The 17,620-nt window shown below is 41.1% G+C and overlaps 1 protein-coding gene across 1 annotated transcript; it reads left to right on the top strand.

Annotated features, from left to right (window-relative positions):
* Positions 1 to 658: 658 nt before the first annotated feature.
* On the top strand, positions 659 to 14,092 carry SLITRK6 (SLIT and NTRK like family member 6). Its single transcript, XM_044450382.1, has 2 exons — positions 659 to 726; positions 11,557 to 14,092. The coding sequence occupies exon 2, from the start codon at positions 11,567 to 11,569 to the stop codon at positions 14,090 to 14,092; it is 2,526 nt and encodes an 841-aa protein (XP_044306317.1). The 5' UTR covers positions 659 to 726; positions 11,557 to 11,566.
* The last annotated feature ends 3,528 nt before the right edge of the window (positions 14,093 to 17,620 follow it).

A 17,620-nucleotide genomic window follows, 5' to 3' on the forward strand; every position in this document is an offset into this window, starting at 1 on the left:
TACCCATGGAAAGGGGAGTTAAGTGGGAAGAGGAGGTGAGATAATTTGTAAGAGGAGGAGCTGAGCTTTCCTAAGGTGGAGCTCTATCTTGCATGAAATGTCACTGGCAGATTAAAGCTCAGAGATGGGAAGGGCTTAAAGGCTCAGTCAAAAGCCAAGAAGTCTTTTTATTTACGCCTACCTCCCAGCCGCTGGCAATGTGACTAATAACAAACTGAGCGAACAAGAAAGACCAAAAGGAAGCGAGGGGGCAGGGAGAACGGGCGACCATCGGAGCAGCCTGGATCCTTAAACAAGGGGAAAGAAAGACGTTTCATGCAAAACCAGGGGAGATCAGTTGGAGTCCTGCTGAGCGTCTGGTCTATTTACCGCATCCCGAAGCTCGCAAATGGTTAACTTACATGCAGAAAGTCAGCCTAGCTGCGGAGTCTGCTGTGAATTTTAATTGAGGAGAAGGGGAAAGTGGTTACTGTGATGGTGTAGTGGGCGTCCTTTGTCGCTCTTGGGCCCCCACCCCTTCTACGATTTCTCTCGCAATATCGGTCCGATGGTCCGCACTGCTTTTGATCCGGGATTTTAACTTCCAGAACTGCAGCTACACGCTTGAGCTTTGTCAAAGCGTGAATTTAAGGCAAGGAAGAGAAAGTGGATGTCTGGAGATAAAAAGAAGCAGATCAGCTACTCTTTGCATTACCGATCCTGTCAGTGGGTGTAGCTGCTGTACAGGTAAGGATACTTTCACTTAGGCAAATCCTTTAAGCATATGGAGCTCCTTGCTGCTATTATTATTAGGATCACTGCTTCTTTCTTCCCTGCACTCTTCGGTGCAATTCTCCTCTGTCCTTCTTAGTTAGAAGAGTGTAATTATTTGCTCTGAAGTTGCAGAATGTCACTCCAAGGATTGCATCGCTCCCAGTGTTTTTTTTGTTTTTTGCATGGAGAATTTTTCGAAGACATTAGTTGGCAGGAATACGTAAGTCTGAAGAGCGGCATTTGGAAAGGCATATATGAAAAGGCCTTTGAAAAACAGTACCACGATTCTTCTTTTAAGTGCTATAAATAAACTATAAGTGCCTGCAGAATTTAATGTGCAAGCACAAAGCCTGCTAGATATTGGTATAATCCTTTTGTAACCTGGGGCTTTGGTATTCAGTTTTGACCAAGAAAACTACATGCTAATTGAAACAAGGAAAACATTTGTGTTTAGTTTAAAAACAGATGGATTCACTGCCTTTCCTACATATGGATACTAAATACCTTAGGAACGCTCACTCACTGCTCCTGAAAGGGTACCATTTGTACAAAATGGACCCATGCAGAAGAAATTCTGGAGCTCACTAGATTTTCCCAAATGCCCTCTTCCCCATCCACAACCTCATAATGGAAACATGTGCTGATAATCCATGGGAATCAAACGTTACAAGGGAGACTTCTCTCTTGCTTGTGGTATTAAGTTAGCATCTCAAAGGTGTCACTTTGAAAGTATCCAGAAAGTTAATAATGTTTCCCATATGGGGTTGCTTTTCCTGGCTAGGTGGGATGGCTGTCCAGTTTTGGTGGCTGGGAAGTTTGAAAACATGTTGTCTCCTACTAGATTCCTTTGGAAACTGTTGGGTTTTTGGTGGTTTTGGAAGACTGGGAAAGAACAAGAGAGAAAGACAGAGCTAAAGGACAGTGAATGGTAGTCTTCCATTGCTAAGCAGAGACATGCAGCATCATTCTACAGAGATGGGAGGACAAATGTGCGTGTGTTTATGGAACAAAAAGACACAGAACACTCAACCAAACTAAGTTTGTGGTTACAAGGGAAATGTTTCCACTTGGATCTCAATACTTTCAAACTTTGGCAAAAGAAAGTGGAAGGCTTTCATCTTTATAAATTGTGTGTGTTGTGTGTATGCATGCTGAGTGCCTTCAATGCAACATGCATTTTAAATTAATGCATGTTGATTTGTTTCTCTTAATTTTGCCCAAGGACATCATAGTACATTATGAACACATTTCTTGCTTACCAGAGGAGCAGTTCAGAGGAAATAATAGTTGAATTAACGATCCATTCACTTTATCACAGGCAAGTGTTTACCAGAAGCTTTATTTGTGAAATTAGGTTCTCAGAATGTGTTCATTAATGGCTGCTACTTCGAAAGCATGGCTCTGCATGATGGGTCTTGCTCAGCAGTCTGCAGGAGGCAGCAAGGGAAATCAAGTTAGATATAACCAGCTATTTACAGTCTGGGGCTGGCACTAGGGAAAGGAACTTCTTTTGCTTGTACTGGAAGATTATGCTTTTTTTTTAACTTTGTTTGAAAAATTGATTGTCTCTCTTGTAGGCCCATTCAGAAAAAATGGTGAATGGGGATGATTTTATTTAAAACAATTGCAGCTATACTCTAACCTGGGAATAAGCCACAAAGAACTTGACAGGGCTTCTACAGAGCAGATATGCATGAGATCGCACTGTGGGTGCCCCTGACAGTTTATCAATTTGAAGGTGGAACCAATCTGTCGCACATCATGTTCTTTGGTAAAAAGCCTGCATATTGAAGCTGGCCATCATGAAGACTAGCAAGACTCTATTTTCTTCTAAAAAGCAGCATTATTAACTGCAGATTAATAGTTTAATCTGTCTGCTCAGAAGGAAATTTTACTGCATTCAACAGGACAGTCTCCTAGGTATGCATTTCAAGATTGCAGGCTAATATATGGACCTCAGAAAAGCCCTACTGGAACAAAAGAGTTCATACAGTTCAGCATCCTATTTCCCCACTTGACTTCATGGTCAATCAGATGTCTTCAGCCTCAGGCTTGGGAATTTCCAGAGACAACAGCCCTTTCCTGCTTTTTTTTGTCCAAGGTCCCTCATTGTGCTTTGTAGTACCTTCTGGAACATGCCTTCTCTACCCAGCACCCATGCATGAATCATCTGTTAGGCACAAATGACCTAACTGAATGCATAAAATTGGTGCAGAACTCCACAACATTGGATCTCATGACACTGTGATACATGGTGCAGATTCTAAACTGATGAATTGCTGGCATCACACACATGCTTTACTGGGTTGGGAGGAAGTGTTAAAACTTCCACTTAATGACCTTCTGAGTCTGTTGCATGCTTAACTTTTTCCCCAAGCCAAAGTAAGTGCTTTCAGTTAAAACTGTGACCCTTACCCCTTGCAGTGGGTAGTACCAGGGCCCTTGCAGTGGAATAGCTTCACTGGCAAAGGTAGTACCAGGGCTCCATCTTATGCACATGCACATGGGGACAGGCACCACTGAACTCACTGGGACTTGCATCTGAATAAATATGTATAACAACAATTCATAGTTGTTGCTTGCCTTGCTCTGCAAAAACTTAAAAATAAAATAAAAGGGTAAGTTCCAATAACCCTTTCCCACATAGGAATGTTTCCCTTGAAAATATGGAGCCATTTACTTTGCTATAGAACTTCAAACAGATGATCACATTTGAAACTGAAGGAGACATTCAAAGACACCAGTGAACACAGGTGCAGATAAGCCAGGAGAATTCAAGCTTGAGTTAAATGACAAAGAACTATACTGAAACAGCGGTTGATTTTCCAAATTTAAAAGTATTAATCTGACAAGAAGTATTACTCACCCATTATCATTTCTAAAAACAGGTTCCGCTACAGTGCAATCCTGTACTTGTCCACTCAAAAGTAGATCCTAGTGATTGAACGTTGGTGGGATTTACTTCTACGTGTGTGGGCACAGAATTCCAGCTTTACCAAGAATATACAATACTGTAAATTTAGTCAGCAACAGCCATATACATATTGCAGTTCTATGGCATATTCATCTTAGAATTGAGTTCATAATATAGATGAAAATGCCTAACCTGTTCACATCAGTCTTTTACATAATGTGGCTTGCCTTGTGCTGTGTATTTTCTTTTATCTCTCTCATTGTTCATGTCCTACATGTACCTAAAATTTAAATACGTGCAAACTGTTGGAGGGCAAAATAAAAAAGAACAAGCAAGACTCTATAACAAAACGTTGCATTATATTTTTGTTGTGTATGTGTACCTGAGCCTCCGGCTTGGACGGACTGAAAACTAAAGAGCAGCTTCAAAGGCCAAAGTACCTACTCTATTTGGGTATGACTACATATGCAAAAATATATGTTTGCATATTCAGTTTTTCTGTATTCTAGTAGCCAGTCCAGTCTTGGTGCAACTCTGGGGAGCAGAAAGCTTTTGTGTAGAACTGAGTGCTAGATACAGTCTAGGTAGGTGAAGGTCTGAGGGAACTATTTATGGGGATTGATCTGTGCTGTAACCAGACAGGGATATAGAGGGCCTCAAACAAATCTCAGCTCCAGTTCTGTAGCATTCAAACAGCTATCTTTCTACACAGTTCCCTCTCCCTCTCCCCCTCCCTCCCTCCCTCCCTCCCTCCCTCCCTGTGTGTGTGTGTGTGTGTGTGTGTGTGTGTGTGTGAGAGAGAGAGAGAGAGAGAGAGAGAGAGAGAGAGAGAGAGAGAGAGAGCCCTTCTTTGCAACAAGGCTGTAACTGTGAACTACCTTGTAAAATTGGACACTGTCTTGTAACAACTTGCAGCATTAGAATAAAGGCAATGCATGTCTCTGCAGATTTCAACTTCTGTTCAACCGGCAGTAAGACTAGTACCTCTAGACAACACTCCAGGGTTATTGTAGGCTACTCAGATTTTGTCTTGCTGTGCCAATGTTAACTACACTCCTTTCCAGCCTCAGCCCCTTCCAACTGGCCATGGAGTCCATGAACTGCATGTTACGGAACTGCATTATCATTTTTTAATGTTTCATGCAAGGACTGAGTTTAAAAGGATATGCAGTTTCTACTCTGTATCTTTTTTTGTTTTGTTTTGTTTTCTTAGCTGTGAATTGAAAGTGCAACCCAGCTATAAAAAAATCCTACTTTTTCTATGGGTAGCTCTCACCTGGAGACCTTTAGAAGTATCTCGTCAGTGAACCTGGAAATGACCTATCCAAACAATTAAATACTACTTATAACTTTTAAAAACATCTATGTATCTCTTCCTCATTCCTTTTTTTTTGGGGGGGGGTGTTTTTCTTGGAGGAAGAAAGAGTAGAAAACTAGAGTAAAGAACAATGGAGGAAAAGACTCAGGACTGCCATTGCCCACCTTCTGACTCCTCCTGTGCTCCTTATCTCTCAGCTAGGGTCTCCTGCCTGTGCGCTTATAAGTGGTATCTAGAAGCCTTCTGGGCTGCTGTGGCCATGGCCTCTCCATCACTAGATGCTTCCTGCCAACTGGACATCTGATTCCATTCCTTCTTCCTCCTTGTTTTGTTTCCCAGCATATTTGATGCTTTGCCACTATTGTACATGCTCAGTTCTCACTGGGTTGTTCTGGGGTCTCTCTGCTCCACACTTTTGGGTATTTCAATGCCTTTTTGCCCTTCTTCAAACCTTGGGTTCTCCAGAGCTGGTTGATGCCTCTCTTGTGTGTATAGAACAGTGCCAATTTGACTACATAAAAACCAACCCTGACTCTTGAAAGCCACAATTAGAAGACTTATGGCCTCTTAGGCAACATTCTTCTGTACAGTAACTGGGGATAAGACCCACTGAAACCACGTATGTATGTAGGTATTTCATTTTTATACTTTCCAACAGTCAAGGCTCTGTGGGTGATTAACAAAATTTAAAAGCACATAAATAGGAAAATGAAGGAAAAAATAAGGAAATAAAATCATAGCTATTGCAACCAAAGCAGCACAGAGGTATAGCAATGGTAAAAGATAAAATGGAATGTTAAAACTAAACTTTAAAAATTAACTTTTAAAATACTGGGAGCATAAAAATGGTTTCACCTGGCACTAATAAGAATACAGAGAAGGCACCAGGTGGGCATCTTTGGGGAGCTCATTCCATAACCAGGGAGCCAAAACCAAAAATGAGCCTTCTCTTTGTAGCACCCTCCTTGCCTCCTTGGAGGCTTCTAGAGCAGGAGCCCTGAAGATGACCTTAGGGTCCAGGCAGGTACATATGGTTTTCTTTCAGATAACCTGCCCCCAAGCTGTTTAGGGCTTTGAACTAGCAGTTTGAATTGGGCCCAAACTTCAACTGGCATACAGTGCAGCTAGAAGAAGACTGAGGAATTTGCTCAGGTAAGCCAGTCCCCATTAATTATCTTGCTACCCTGTTTTGGATCAGTTGACATCTCTGGACCATTTTCAAAGGCAGCTTCACATACAGTGCATTGCAGTAATCCAAAATGAGAGGCTATCAGAGCCTATGGGTTACTGCAAGTAGGCTCGGTCTGTCCAGATAGGATATATCAGCTTATAAAAAGTGCTTTTGTGCCTCCAGTGACAGTTCTGGATCCAGGAGCATTCCCGAACTATGGACCCTGTCCTTTAGATGGAGTGCAACAGGTTGAATATCATCCAGCTGGACAGTTGACCCAGCCCTCTGTTAACAGCACCTCTATCTTGTCTGGATTAAGTCTCAGTTTGTTGGCCCTCATCCAATCCGTTATGGTACTCAGACACTGATTCAGAACAGCCATTGCCTTACCTCGGTTTGATGAAAAAGAGATGTAGCACTGAGCGTCATTTTATACTGATGGTACCTTAGAAGGTTATTCTGGATAACCTTCCCCAATGGTTTCATGTAGATGTTTAATAGCTTAGGCAATAAAATAATAAAATCATAGAATAGTAAAGTTGGAAGGGGCCAGAAAGCCATCATGTCCAACCCCTTGCTCAGTGTAGGTCACCATCCCTCTCAGATATCTGTCAGGTGCATCTAGAATACCTCTGGTATGAGAGAACCCACAATCTCCCTAGGCAATTGGTACCATTGTCATACTGCTCTAACATTAAGGATTTTTTTTTTTCATGAAGTCTAACAGGAATCTGGTTTCCAACAGCTTGGGCCAGATTATTATTCTGTGTCCTGCAGTCTAGGATAGTAAAAAGAGATCCTGTCCTTTCTGTTTGTGACAGCCTTTCAAGGACTTGTAGAGTACTATCGTATCACCCTCAGTCTTCTCTTCTTAAGGCTAACTAAACTTGCCCAGTTCTTTCCATCTTTACTCATAGAACTTTGTTTCCAGGCCCTGAATCATCCTTGTTGCACTTCTCTAAACCTTTTCCAGCTTGTCTGCATCTTCCTTAAAGTGTGTAGTGCCCAGAATTGCACACTACTCCAGATGAGGCCCAGCCCGTGTTGAATAAAGGGGAACTAGCACTCCACATGATTTGGAAGTGATACTTCTATTAATGAAGCCCATTTAATAGCCAAATCACATTGGTGACTGATATTCAGCTTGTGATCTACAACAATTCCAAGACCTTCCCACTTGCTTGAATGTTGATCCAAGTATTCCCCTTCTTGTAACAAAGAATTTGGTTTCTTCTTCTTTGGTGCAAAACTTGGCATTTGCCCCAACTGAATTTCATTCTGTTGTTTTCATGCCAGTGCTCGAACCTATCAAGATAATCTTGAATCTTTTTTCTGTCTTCCAGGATATTAGCTGTCCCACTCAGTTTTGTGTCATCTGCAGATCTGATCATTGTTCCCTGCACTTCTTCATTCAAGTCATAAATGAAGATGTTGAAGAGCACTAGTTCAGAACTGAACCTCATTTGTTATCTCTCTCCAGTCTAAGAAGATGCCATTGTTGAGCTCTCACTGAATACAATTCTATAGATCCACCTGCTAGTTGTTTCACCTAGCCCACTTTTAGCTAGTTTGCTAATCGGGATATCACGGGGCACTTTGTCAAAACCTTTGCTGAAGTCAAGATAGATTATGTCCTCAGCATTCCCACAGTCTACCAGGGAGGTTACCCAATAAAAAACAAATCAGTTTAGGCAGACAGGATTTTTTCTTGAGAAATCCATATTGGCTTCTGACCATCAATGCATTGTTTTCAAAGTATTTGCAGATTGACTGCTTGATACTCTGTTCCAGAATTTTCCCAGTGATTGATGTCAGACTGATGGGTCTGTAGTTCCCAAGTTCTTCTTCTCCCCTCCCACTTTCTTGAAGATGGGGACAACATTAGCTGTTCTCCAGTCATCTGGCACTTCCCCTGTCCTCCCTGATTTCTCTAAGACTACAGACTGTGGTTCTGTGATCTTTTCCACCAGCTCCTTTATAATTCTGGGATGGAGTTCCTTGGGCTCTGGAGGTCTGAACTCATTCAACCCAATTATATGATCCTTGAGCATTTGCCTATCAGACTTGAGCTGCCATCCTGCTTCATCAGCTTGTACTCCTCTTCATCAGGAAGGTCATAACTCTTTTTTGGGAGAAGACTGAGTCAAAGTAGGAGTTGAGCACTTCTGCTTTTTCTCTGTCATCTGTTCTCATATTACCATCCACATTGTCTAGTTGAACCAGCATTTCTTTCCTCTGTCTTTTACTCTGGATATACCTGGAGAAGGAAGGAAGGAAGGAAGGAAGGAAGGAAGGAAGGAAGGAAGGAAGGAAAGAAATCAAATGTCCTTTTGTATTTCAGATCTTCTTTCAGCTTTTTGTGAAGCCACATGGCTTCTTCTGTTGTCTTCTATCCTTTTTCTCGTAATTGTTTTTAATTGTGCCTTTAGAATTTACTTAAAAAAAAATTCTCACACTTCTTGGTCTCCTTTACTCTTTAGAATCACTTGCAGTGGGACTTTCTTGAAATCCAGGGTGCATGAATAGTTACATTTTTCTTTTGCTTCCTTTAGAATCAAGAATTAAAGCATAGCATGCTCACTTTCTGCCGAAGTTGCTGCGGCTGCCATTTTCCCCACTAGTTGTTCCCCGTTGGTTAGTTTCAAGCCAAGGATAGCTGTTCCGATTGTTCCTTCTTCCACTCTCAGTTGGCGAAGGCTATCAGCAACACATAAGAATCTCTTGGAGGGGCATTTGTCTCCCAATGGATACCAGGAAAATTGAAGTCTCCCATAATGATACCATGCCTCCTTGAAACACTGGTAATTTGCTTTTCAAAAGTTTTATCCTTGTCTTCTTGACTTCAACTGCTGTGGTTTTTTTATCTCTTGCTCCATTCTTATTAATCCAGATGAAGTTGATAGGGCTACTAAGCACATCTTCCTGCATTTCTGTGCAGAGATATGTATCTTTTAACATATAGCATGACTCCTCCTCCCTTTCTGTTCCTTCTGTTCTTCTCTTTTGGCTCTTGGCAGAGCAGAGGCTGAGAGAGGGTGCAGAGGGTGTTCAGGGAACTGGCAAAGGCAAGGTGGGAGCTGGGCAGAGGATGTGCGGGGGGAGGAACAGTGGAAAGGAAGGGAGGTGGGGCCAGAGAGGCCCAGGAGGAAGCAGAGGGAGTGGGACCAGCAGACTCTGAGTTGACTGAGCTCTGTGCAAGGGAAGAAGGTGCTTGGGTATGCTCAAGTCAGCTGCTCAAGCCATCTTTACATTCCACAGAGTTATCTGGGCTTCAACAGGAATGCCAGCCAGAAACCATCAGGATCCATTTGCCTCTGGGAGCTGAACATTTTAGAATGTCCACCACCCTTGCAGAGGGAACTGGAAGTCTAAAGCTCTGTAGGAAGTGATAGGACCATGACAAGGAAGTTGATGTTTATCCTCCCACTTCAAGATCACCAACTTTCTGTCCAGTTGAGAAAACCAGAGTGTATCCTTTTACATGTGTTGGGCCAATAGCATTTTGATACAGCCCCATGATTGTCATGGCATCCATGATGCCTGAAGCCTTCCTGGACAAAGCTGTCTCCGAGCAGAAATTAAGATTTTCCAGAGCCATCACTCTAGGGTCCTCAACACCAAGTCCAAGACTGCCTCCATCAGCTCAGGCGGGGAGTCTGATGGGTAGCAGGGTATCTTTAATCTGTCTTGGGTGTCCAGCACAAGGTCCAAGCACTCAAGAATGGCACTCAAGTGAACAGGAAGCCTAGAGAGGGGGGTCTTATTCCTATAAACTTCAGCCAGCTTCTCTTCCTGTTGGACCTTGATGCTAGTGCCAGGAAGTGACAACTTAGCAAGAATATTCCTTCCTGGCCCGCCCACCCAGTTCTCAGTGATGCAAGCCAGGTCTGCCCCCTCATCTTCAATCAAGTCATGATCAGGACTTATTTCTGAGTAGATGTCTATAGGTGTTCAGTGTAAGTGGCAGATACAAGCCAATATGTTTTCTTTCTCTTTTCTTTCTTTTCTTTTTTGCCTTTTACTGTTGGTGATGTGTGTGTTTTGCATTTGAGACTGAGATTATACATGAAAGGATCTTGCACAGCTTGTCAGAGCAGAAAAGCTTCTTGGAACCAATAGGCAGTGGAGTGGCAACACACAGTGGGCAATACACAGTAGAATATGCAATTTAAACTTATTATAGCCTTCAGGGCATTGGGTGGGATTAAATACAGTAAGGAAGAAACTGAGATGGGATATTCTTCAGTCACCTTGTAATAGGACATCTAGGTATGCCAAGGATCCTGTTTAACACATAGTAGGAAGCATTATTCTCTGCATGAGACACATTGTAGTTCATAACCTTGTGTTATACCAGAATTGTCAGAATTTATTTACTTTATTTATTTAATTAATTGTGCCACTACAATATATGGACTCTCTGTGCAGCTCACAATATAAAGAATTCTGAGAATACCTGTAGGAAGCTCATTGTGCATCCCTTTCAGCACTGCTGGTCCTAGGAGCTGGGACAATGGTGGCATGCCAAGGAATCATGCTATGAGCGTTCCCCATGCGATCCTGGGCTTTAGATATTACTGGCACAAGTTGCAATAGCCACATGGCTGAAAGGTAATAGCAGGTCATCCCAGCAGAGCTAATATATTCACAATACCTGATTCATGAATGTGAATTTGCACTGAAAGATGACAGCAAAATAAAATGAGAATTTATGTTCTGATAAACACAGGAATCATATAAATTCATAGAGGCTGGTGTTAGTGTGTGTGTATCCTCTGCTACATATTTTTCTCTTCACCCTACATTCCTCTAAATGCTACTGGCCTAAAAGCTTAATTAATCATTGGGAAGGTTGCCATTCATTCTGACATTCTTAAGGCAGCAATCTTTCCTCTCCCCAGCTTGCAGATATGTTTCTGCTACAGAATAAATTACACAGCATTTCTACAATCTATGCCACTGGTTCCCACTTCTCAACTAGATAACTTTGTTTTTAAAGTCTTTTGTTATAGTAAGAAAAGGAACCCTTGTATCCCAGAGAGCTGAGATGATCAGTTACCTAACCATGAAAGACAATATTCTTTCTTGTTGCCAGTAGCTAAGCATTTCAACCATTTAGAATGGAGAAAATGTTGAACACAATCCCGGATTGAATTGGAAGAAGGGGTGTGTGAGGAGGGGGGTGGAGGAATCATAGCCATCTGGCGGATCCCAAAAGGCCAAAGTGGGACTATGGGGGTCTGCATTTGGCCCCCAGACCTGAGGTTCCTCACCCCTTCTACAATATTTCAATGAAAAGCAGGTATTCCTTTAATGGTTGGTTTGTATATTAGCGCATGTTACATTCACATACTCCCTCCAAACTGAGATGATGATTTTTTAAAAATTATTATCTTGCAGAAGCTGTTGGATGACCATGAAGCTCTGGATAATTACGTTAAGTTTGATGGGGGTTACTTGTGATGTACTACAGTTTGAACCATCTTTTCCTTCGGCCATTGGTTCTTGTAAGATGCTGTGTTCTTGTGAAGAAAAGGATGGTACCTTTATTATAAACTGTGAAGAAAGGGGCATCAAGGAGGTGTCTCAAGTACATGTTCCACCATCCCGGCCTTTCCACCTAAGTCTTCTAAACAACAGTTTGACCATGTTACATATGAATGATTTCTCCACCTTTATCAATGCTCTCTCTCTCCACCTTGGATTTAACTATATTGTAGATATTGAACCAGGAGCATTTAATGGGCTAAGTCTCCTGAAGCAGCTGCATATCAATCACAACTCCTTAGAAATACTTAAAGAGGACACATTTCATGGGCTGGAGAACTTGGAATTCCTTCAAGCAGACAACAATTTCATCACTATAATTGACTCAAGTGCCTTCAGCAAACTCAACAGGCTTAAGGTGCTCATTTTAAATGATAATGCCATTGAGTCCCTTCCTCCCAATGTATTCCGCTTTGTGCCATTAACTCATTTGGATCTTCGTGGAAATCAGCTGCAAACTCTACCTTATGTTGGCTTTTTAGAGCATATTGGTAGAATTCTAGACCTTCAACTGGAAGATAACAAATGGCTCTGTAATTGTGACCTACTGGAGTTGAAGAGTTGGTTAGAAAATATGCCTCCCCAGTCTATAATTGGTGATGTAGTATGCCATGGCCCTCCCATGTTGAAAGGCAACATTTTAAGCAGATTAAAAAAGGAATCACTCTGCCCCACTCACCCTACAAATGACCTTGATTCCCCATCAGGGTCATTGCCATTGGTGGTCACTACATCAGTGAGTAGTAGTCACTATTCAACCAAGGTGATACCTATATTTAAAGCTCCTACCAAGGAATCTAGTTTAATTCTTCATGTAACCAAACCGGCTACTCTACTTCCTGGAATATATTGTCCTGTTCCCTGCCAGTGTACTACTCTTATCATATCAGGTATTTTGATGCAATGCATGGAACAAAACATTGAGAGCCTTTCAGATTTAGGGCCTCCCCCTCCAAATCCCAGAAAGCTTATTCTGGCAGGAAATATAATTCAGACATTGATGAAATCAGATCTTGTGGACTATGGTACTCTGGAAATGCTTCACTTGGGAAACAATCGTATTGAAGTCCTAGAAGAAGGATCTTTTATAAATCTTACCAGATTGCAGAAATTATATCTCAATGGCAATCATATCACCAAGCTGAATCGCAATTTGTTTTTAGGCCTACATCATCTTGAATATTTGTATCTTGAATATAATGCCATCAAGGAGGTCTTACCAGGAACATTTAGTCCAATGCCTAAACTCAAAGTCCTCTTCTTAAATAACAACTTTCTTCAGACTTTGCCACCCCATATTTTTTCTGGAGTTCCTCTAGCCAGGCTTAATCTGAAAGCCAACCAATTTTCACATTTACCCATAGGGAATGTCTTAGATGATCTGGATCTACTGATACAAATTGAGCTGGAAGACAACCCTTGGGATTGTACTTGTGACTCAGTTGGGCTGCAACAATGGATACAAAAGCTGAATAGAAATGCAATGACAGGTGAAATTTTATGTACTTCTCCAAGGCAGTTAGCTAAAAAGGAACTGAGAACTCTGAGTAGTGACATGTTGTGTCCGGGCTTAATAAACAGCCCTGCCCTCCCAACTCATGCCAGCTTCATGATAGTCACAACATCACCCACCACTGCCAGCACAGCAGACACCATTCTGCGATCACTCACCGATGCGATCCCTCTTTCTGTTTTAATTCTGGGGCTTTTGATTGTGCTTATAATTATCATTTTTTGTGCAGCTGGCATTGTTGTCCTTGTTCTGCATCGAAGGAGAAGATACAGAAAGAAGCAGGCAGATGAACAGATGCGGGACAACAGTCCAGTGCAGCTTCAGTACAGCATGTATGGTCACAAAACAACACACCACACCACAGAGCACCCAGCTCTCTCCTTGTATGAACAGCGTATGATCACCCCCATGGTTCAAGTGTATCGAAGTCCATCTTTCAGCCCCAAATTTTCAGACCATCAAGAGGAGAGAAACAAGGATGGAAATGATTCCAAACATCTTCACAAAAGTCTCTTAGAAAGGGAACATTCCTCCCCTCTGACAGGGTCAAATGTCAAATACAAAGCCACAGACCAATCAGCAGAGTTCCTTTCCTTTCAGGATGCAAGCTCTTTGTACAGGAACATTCTTGAGAAAGAAAGAGAGCTTCAGCAACTAGGGATAACTGAGTATCTACGGAAAAACATTGCCCAGCTACATCCTGATATGGATGTACATTATCCAGGAGCTCATGAAGAGCTAAAGCTGATGGAGACACTCATGTACTCCAGACCAAGAAAGGTTTTATTAGAACAAACTAAAAATGAATATTTTGAGCTTAAAGCCAACCTGCATGCAGAACCTGATTACCTGGAGGTCTTGGAACAGCAAACATAAGACCACCACCATCTTTGGGAGGATCAGATAATAAACTCTTAGTTCTTTCTTAACTTGGAACTTTGTAAATAAAGTGCCTTATCATAATGTGTCATCAATCAGAACCTAAAGCACAGCAGTCATCCGAATAGAAATAAACTCTCAGGGATAACTGTGAAGAAGCCATGGGAAAGTTTGCAGGCTGTGTCTGGCACCCCGAACATTAAATGTGAACTGAATGTGACTAGATTCTGGAGGAAATTTAGTTTGTTTTGCCATATTCTTCCAGACTGCATGACATTCTCTCCCCTAAAAACAAGATTAAAACATTTGCTACTTCATTTTCCTTCTTTTATCTGCATCTTCCTCTAAATCAACTGTATACCTAGTTATAAAATCGAGTGTATATTGGTTAGGATTGGTTCACATAGATAAGCATTGCCTACAAATTGCACATAACCCTGACACATAATCGACACAAAGTAATATTATGATTTTTAAACTTAATTGTGTGCACTCAAGTTCTGCCAATATTTAAGTACCTTTTGTTTGGAATGGTATTTATCAGAAATCAGTGAGAATGTGTGGCTGGAGGGAGAAATTATATATACATTTTATACAAGAGTTTAAAATACATGAACAAAAGCATTTTGTTACTTTTCTTTTCTGGTGATTTTAATCACACGTTGGACATTTTGTTACTTTTCTTTTCTGGTGATTTTAATCACATGTTGGACATTTTGTTACTTTTCTTTTCTGGTGATTTTAATCACATGTTGGACAATCTTCTATATATTGCTGCTAAAGACTCCTGTGCACCATTGGTTTGGCACTTAGACCTGGGAAATTTGGAAAGCTACTGAGAATTTATTGTAAATATATTCTTAAATCAAAGAGCTGGAGTTTCATTATTATTATTATTATTATTATTATTATTATTATTATTATTATTATTAAATATGATTGCCTCCTGTTTTTATGGTGGATGATCTAGAGACTATAACAGTTTGCCATGGCCAGTAAATTACAAAGGCATACCAGAATACATATGAGTTATGAGAACTTACTTGTGCACCTGTGTAAATACTCTGCATTTGTCACAATTATACTTCAAAATAACTTTTTAAACAGGTCTGTCCAAAACATGACAGCTGACATGTAAAAAAGTCATACATACATACATGTGTGCCATTTATGACTAGCTGTATTTTAGTCACTGAAATCTATGCATTCAGTATTAGCACACTAAGGTTCTATGTGATCTGGGGGCATGCTATGCTAATGCTGTATATGTAGGTGCATGTGACCAACTGTACAATCCTATACATGTCTACTCAGAAGTAAGCTTTACTGAGTTCCATCTTGGCTAAGTATGTACAGAATTGCAGTCTAAGCTTAAATACTGTATTTTCTTTTTCATACCCAATGACACATTTAATCTGGGCCACAAACATGGCTTAATCTACAATCCTCACCATGCTGACATGAAAAGCAACTTCCATGAGACATGCCACATATCACATTGTATTAGTCCTGGACTGACTGCTGATTGCACACACAACAGGGAGTTAAAACCACTTCTGTTTTGTTGATAAATGTATCTGTGTTCTCAGATAAGCATTTCTTGCATTCAGTCATAGATAGCACTTTTAGATGTTTGCTTAAAGAATAAGAAACAATCCTTAATTTACACATGAAAAACATGTGAGCAGCCCAATAAAGTTCTGTAGGTAGATAGGTAGAAAGAAAGAAAGAAAACCAAGAAGACACACTGCTAAGAGAGTTTCTTAGGAACGAGGTGACATGAAGCATGACAACTTTATTTTACTACAAAGCTTAATTTTGTTTATATGACTTATTTATTCTGTACAGTTTGTATCCTTTTAAGTTCACACTATTATTCTTGTGTGCCTTTCAAGCAAATCAAATAACTTCTCATTCTAAATAAAAAGATGACAATAAAGGTTTTGCTTTTTTAATGCTGCCTTTTCTGAAAAGTTCCTTTTTTGAAGAATAGAAAGACATTGGCAAGATCTGCACGCACTAGTTCAGATCCATTCAGAAATCAATTGGGAGGCTTCTGTCTGTTGTCATGCATACAGAAACATCATGCTCTGGATGCAAGAAGGCAATTTAATACCCATGCACAAATGACACTGTGCCAAATCTGACCTCCAGTTCCCCTCGTACTTAAGTCAGCCTTTTGTGTACTGGCAACTGCTTGATAGATACTCTCCTTCTGTTCTTAATGGCTCTAACTATTTACAACTGAATTGATTTAACTGCATTGTGAAAAGGACACACATGAAGGCATGTATGCTTGTGCTCTCCTATAAAATTTTGACTTGATCCATTGCCGGAGGTCAGACTAGATGGCCTGGGAGACCCCTTCTGACTCGCTCTATTTTCTATGTTTCTGTGTTTCTGTAATCAAGAAAATTATGCTTCTGCAGGTTTGCCAAGTAACTGGTTGAGAGGTAATTTCTCTGTGACCTCATGACCTCCTAAATAAAGAGCTTCTCTGAAAGGAAAGGGATATTTGCACCAGATACTTCCTTCATGCCATTTGGTGCTATGCTACAATGTTGTCCAAAAAATGGAAACTTTGATTTATTTATTTAAGACATTTGTATGCTGTCCTTTGTGAAAGCCTCAGGACGGCTTACACAAATAAAATTCCAAAATAGATAACAATATATAAACAGCATAAAACATTCCGCAATATATCCTCGCTTAACTAATAAAAGTAATGAAAATAAAAATGCAACTGTATATAAATTAGCAATATCAATAAAATAATGTTAGTTGTTAAAATGGAGATTAAATAAAAAGGTCTACCTGGTGCCAAAAGGAATAGAGGGTTGGAGCCAGGTGGACTTCTCTGGGGAGCATGTTCCATAGTCTGGGTGCCACCAGAGAGAAGGCCCTCCTCCACATGGATACCCTCCAAACTTCCCTCAAAGAAGGTTCCTAGAGTAAGGCCTCCCCTGCTGATCTTAAGGGGCATGAGAACATATAGGGGAAGAGACGTTCCTTCATGTATCCAGGACCCAAGCTGTTTAGGGCTTTATAGGTAAGTACCGGCACCTTGAATTGGGCCCAGATTTCAACTGGGAGCCAGTGAAGCTGGTAGAGGACTGGTGTTGTATGAGAATAATGGCTAGTCCCTATCAGCAGCCTGGCAGCTCTATTTTGCACCAATTGAAGTATCTGACCATTTTTAAGGGCAGCCCCATGTAGCATGCATTACAATAAGCCAACCGGGAATTTACCAGGGCATGGCTCACCATTGCTAGGCAGTGCTCGTCCAGGTAAGGACGCAGCTGTTGGACCAGCTGAAGCTGTAGGAAGGTGCGCCTCACCACCGCTGTCACCTGGGCCTCCAGGGGCAGTTCTGGGTCGAGGAGCACTCCTAAGCTGCAGTCCCTGTCCTTTTAGACCCATACTCCTGCTGGGTTGAACTATCTTCTTGATTCTTGCATTGAATCTTCATTACTACACTTGAAACGATAAACTCCCAAGAATAAATAGCAGGAAAATGAAACAATA

Source organism: Varanus komodoensis, unplaced genomic scaffold (genome assembly GCF_004798865.1).
Source record: "Varanus komodoensis strain SLA01 unplaced genomic scaffold, ASM479886v1 scaffold65, whole genome shotgun sequence".
In the NCBI taxonomy this organism is placed as follows: domain Eukaryota; kingdom Metazoa; phylum Chordata; class Lepidosauria; order Squamata; family Varanidae; genus Varanus; species Varanus komodoensis.

Excerpts from the sequence above, each read along its gene's own strand:
- SLITRK6 (XM_044450382.1), top strand. The coding sequence starts at position 11,567 with ATGACCATGAAGCTCTGGATAATTACGTTAAGTTTGATGGGGGTTACT.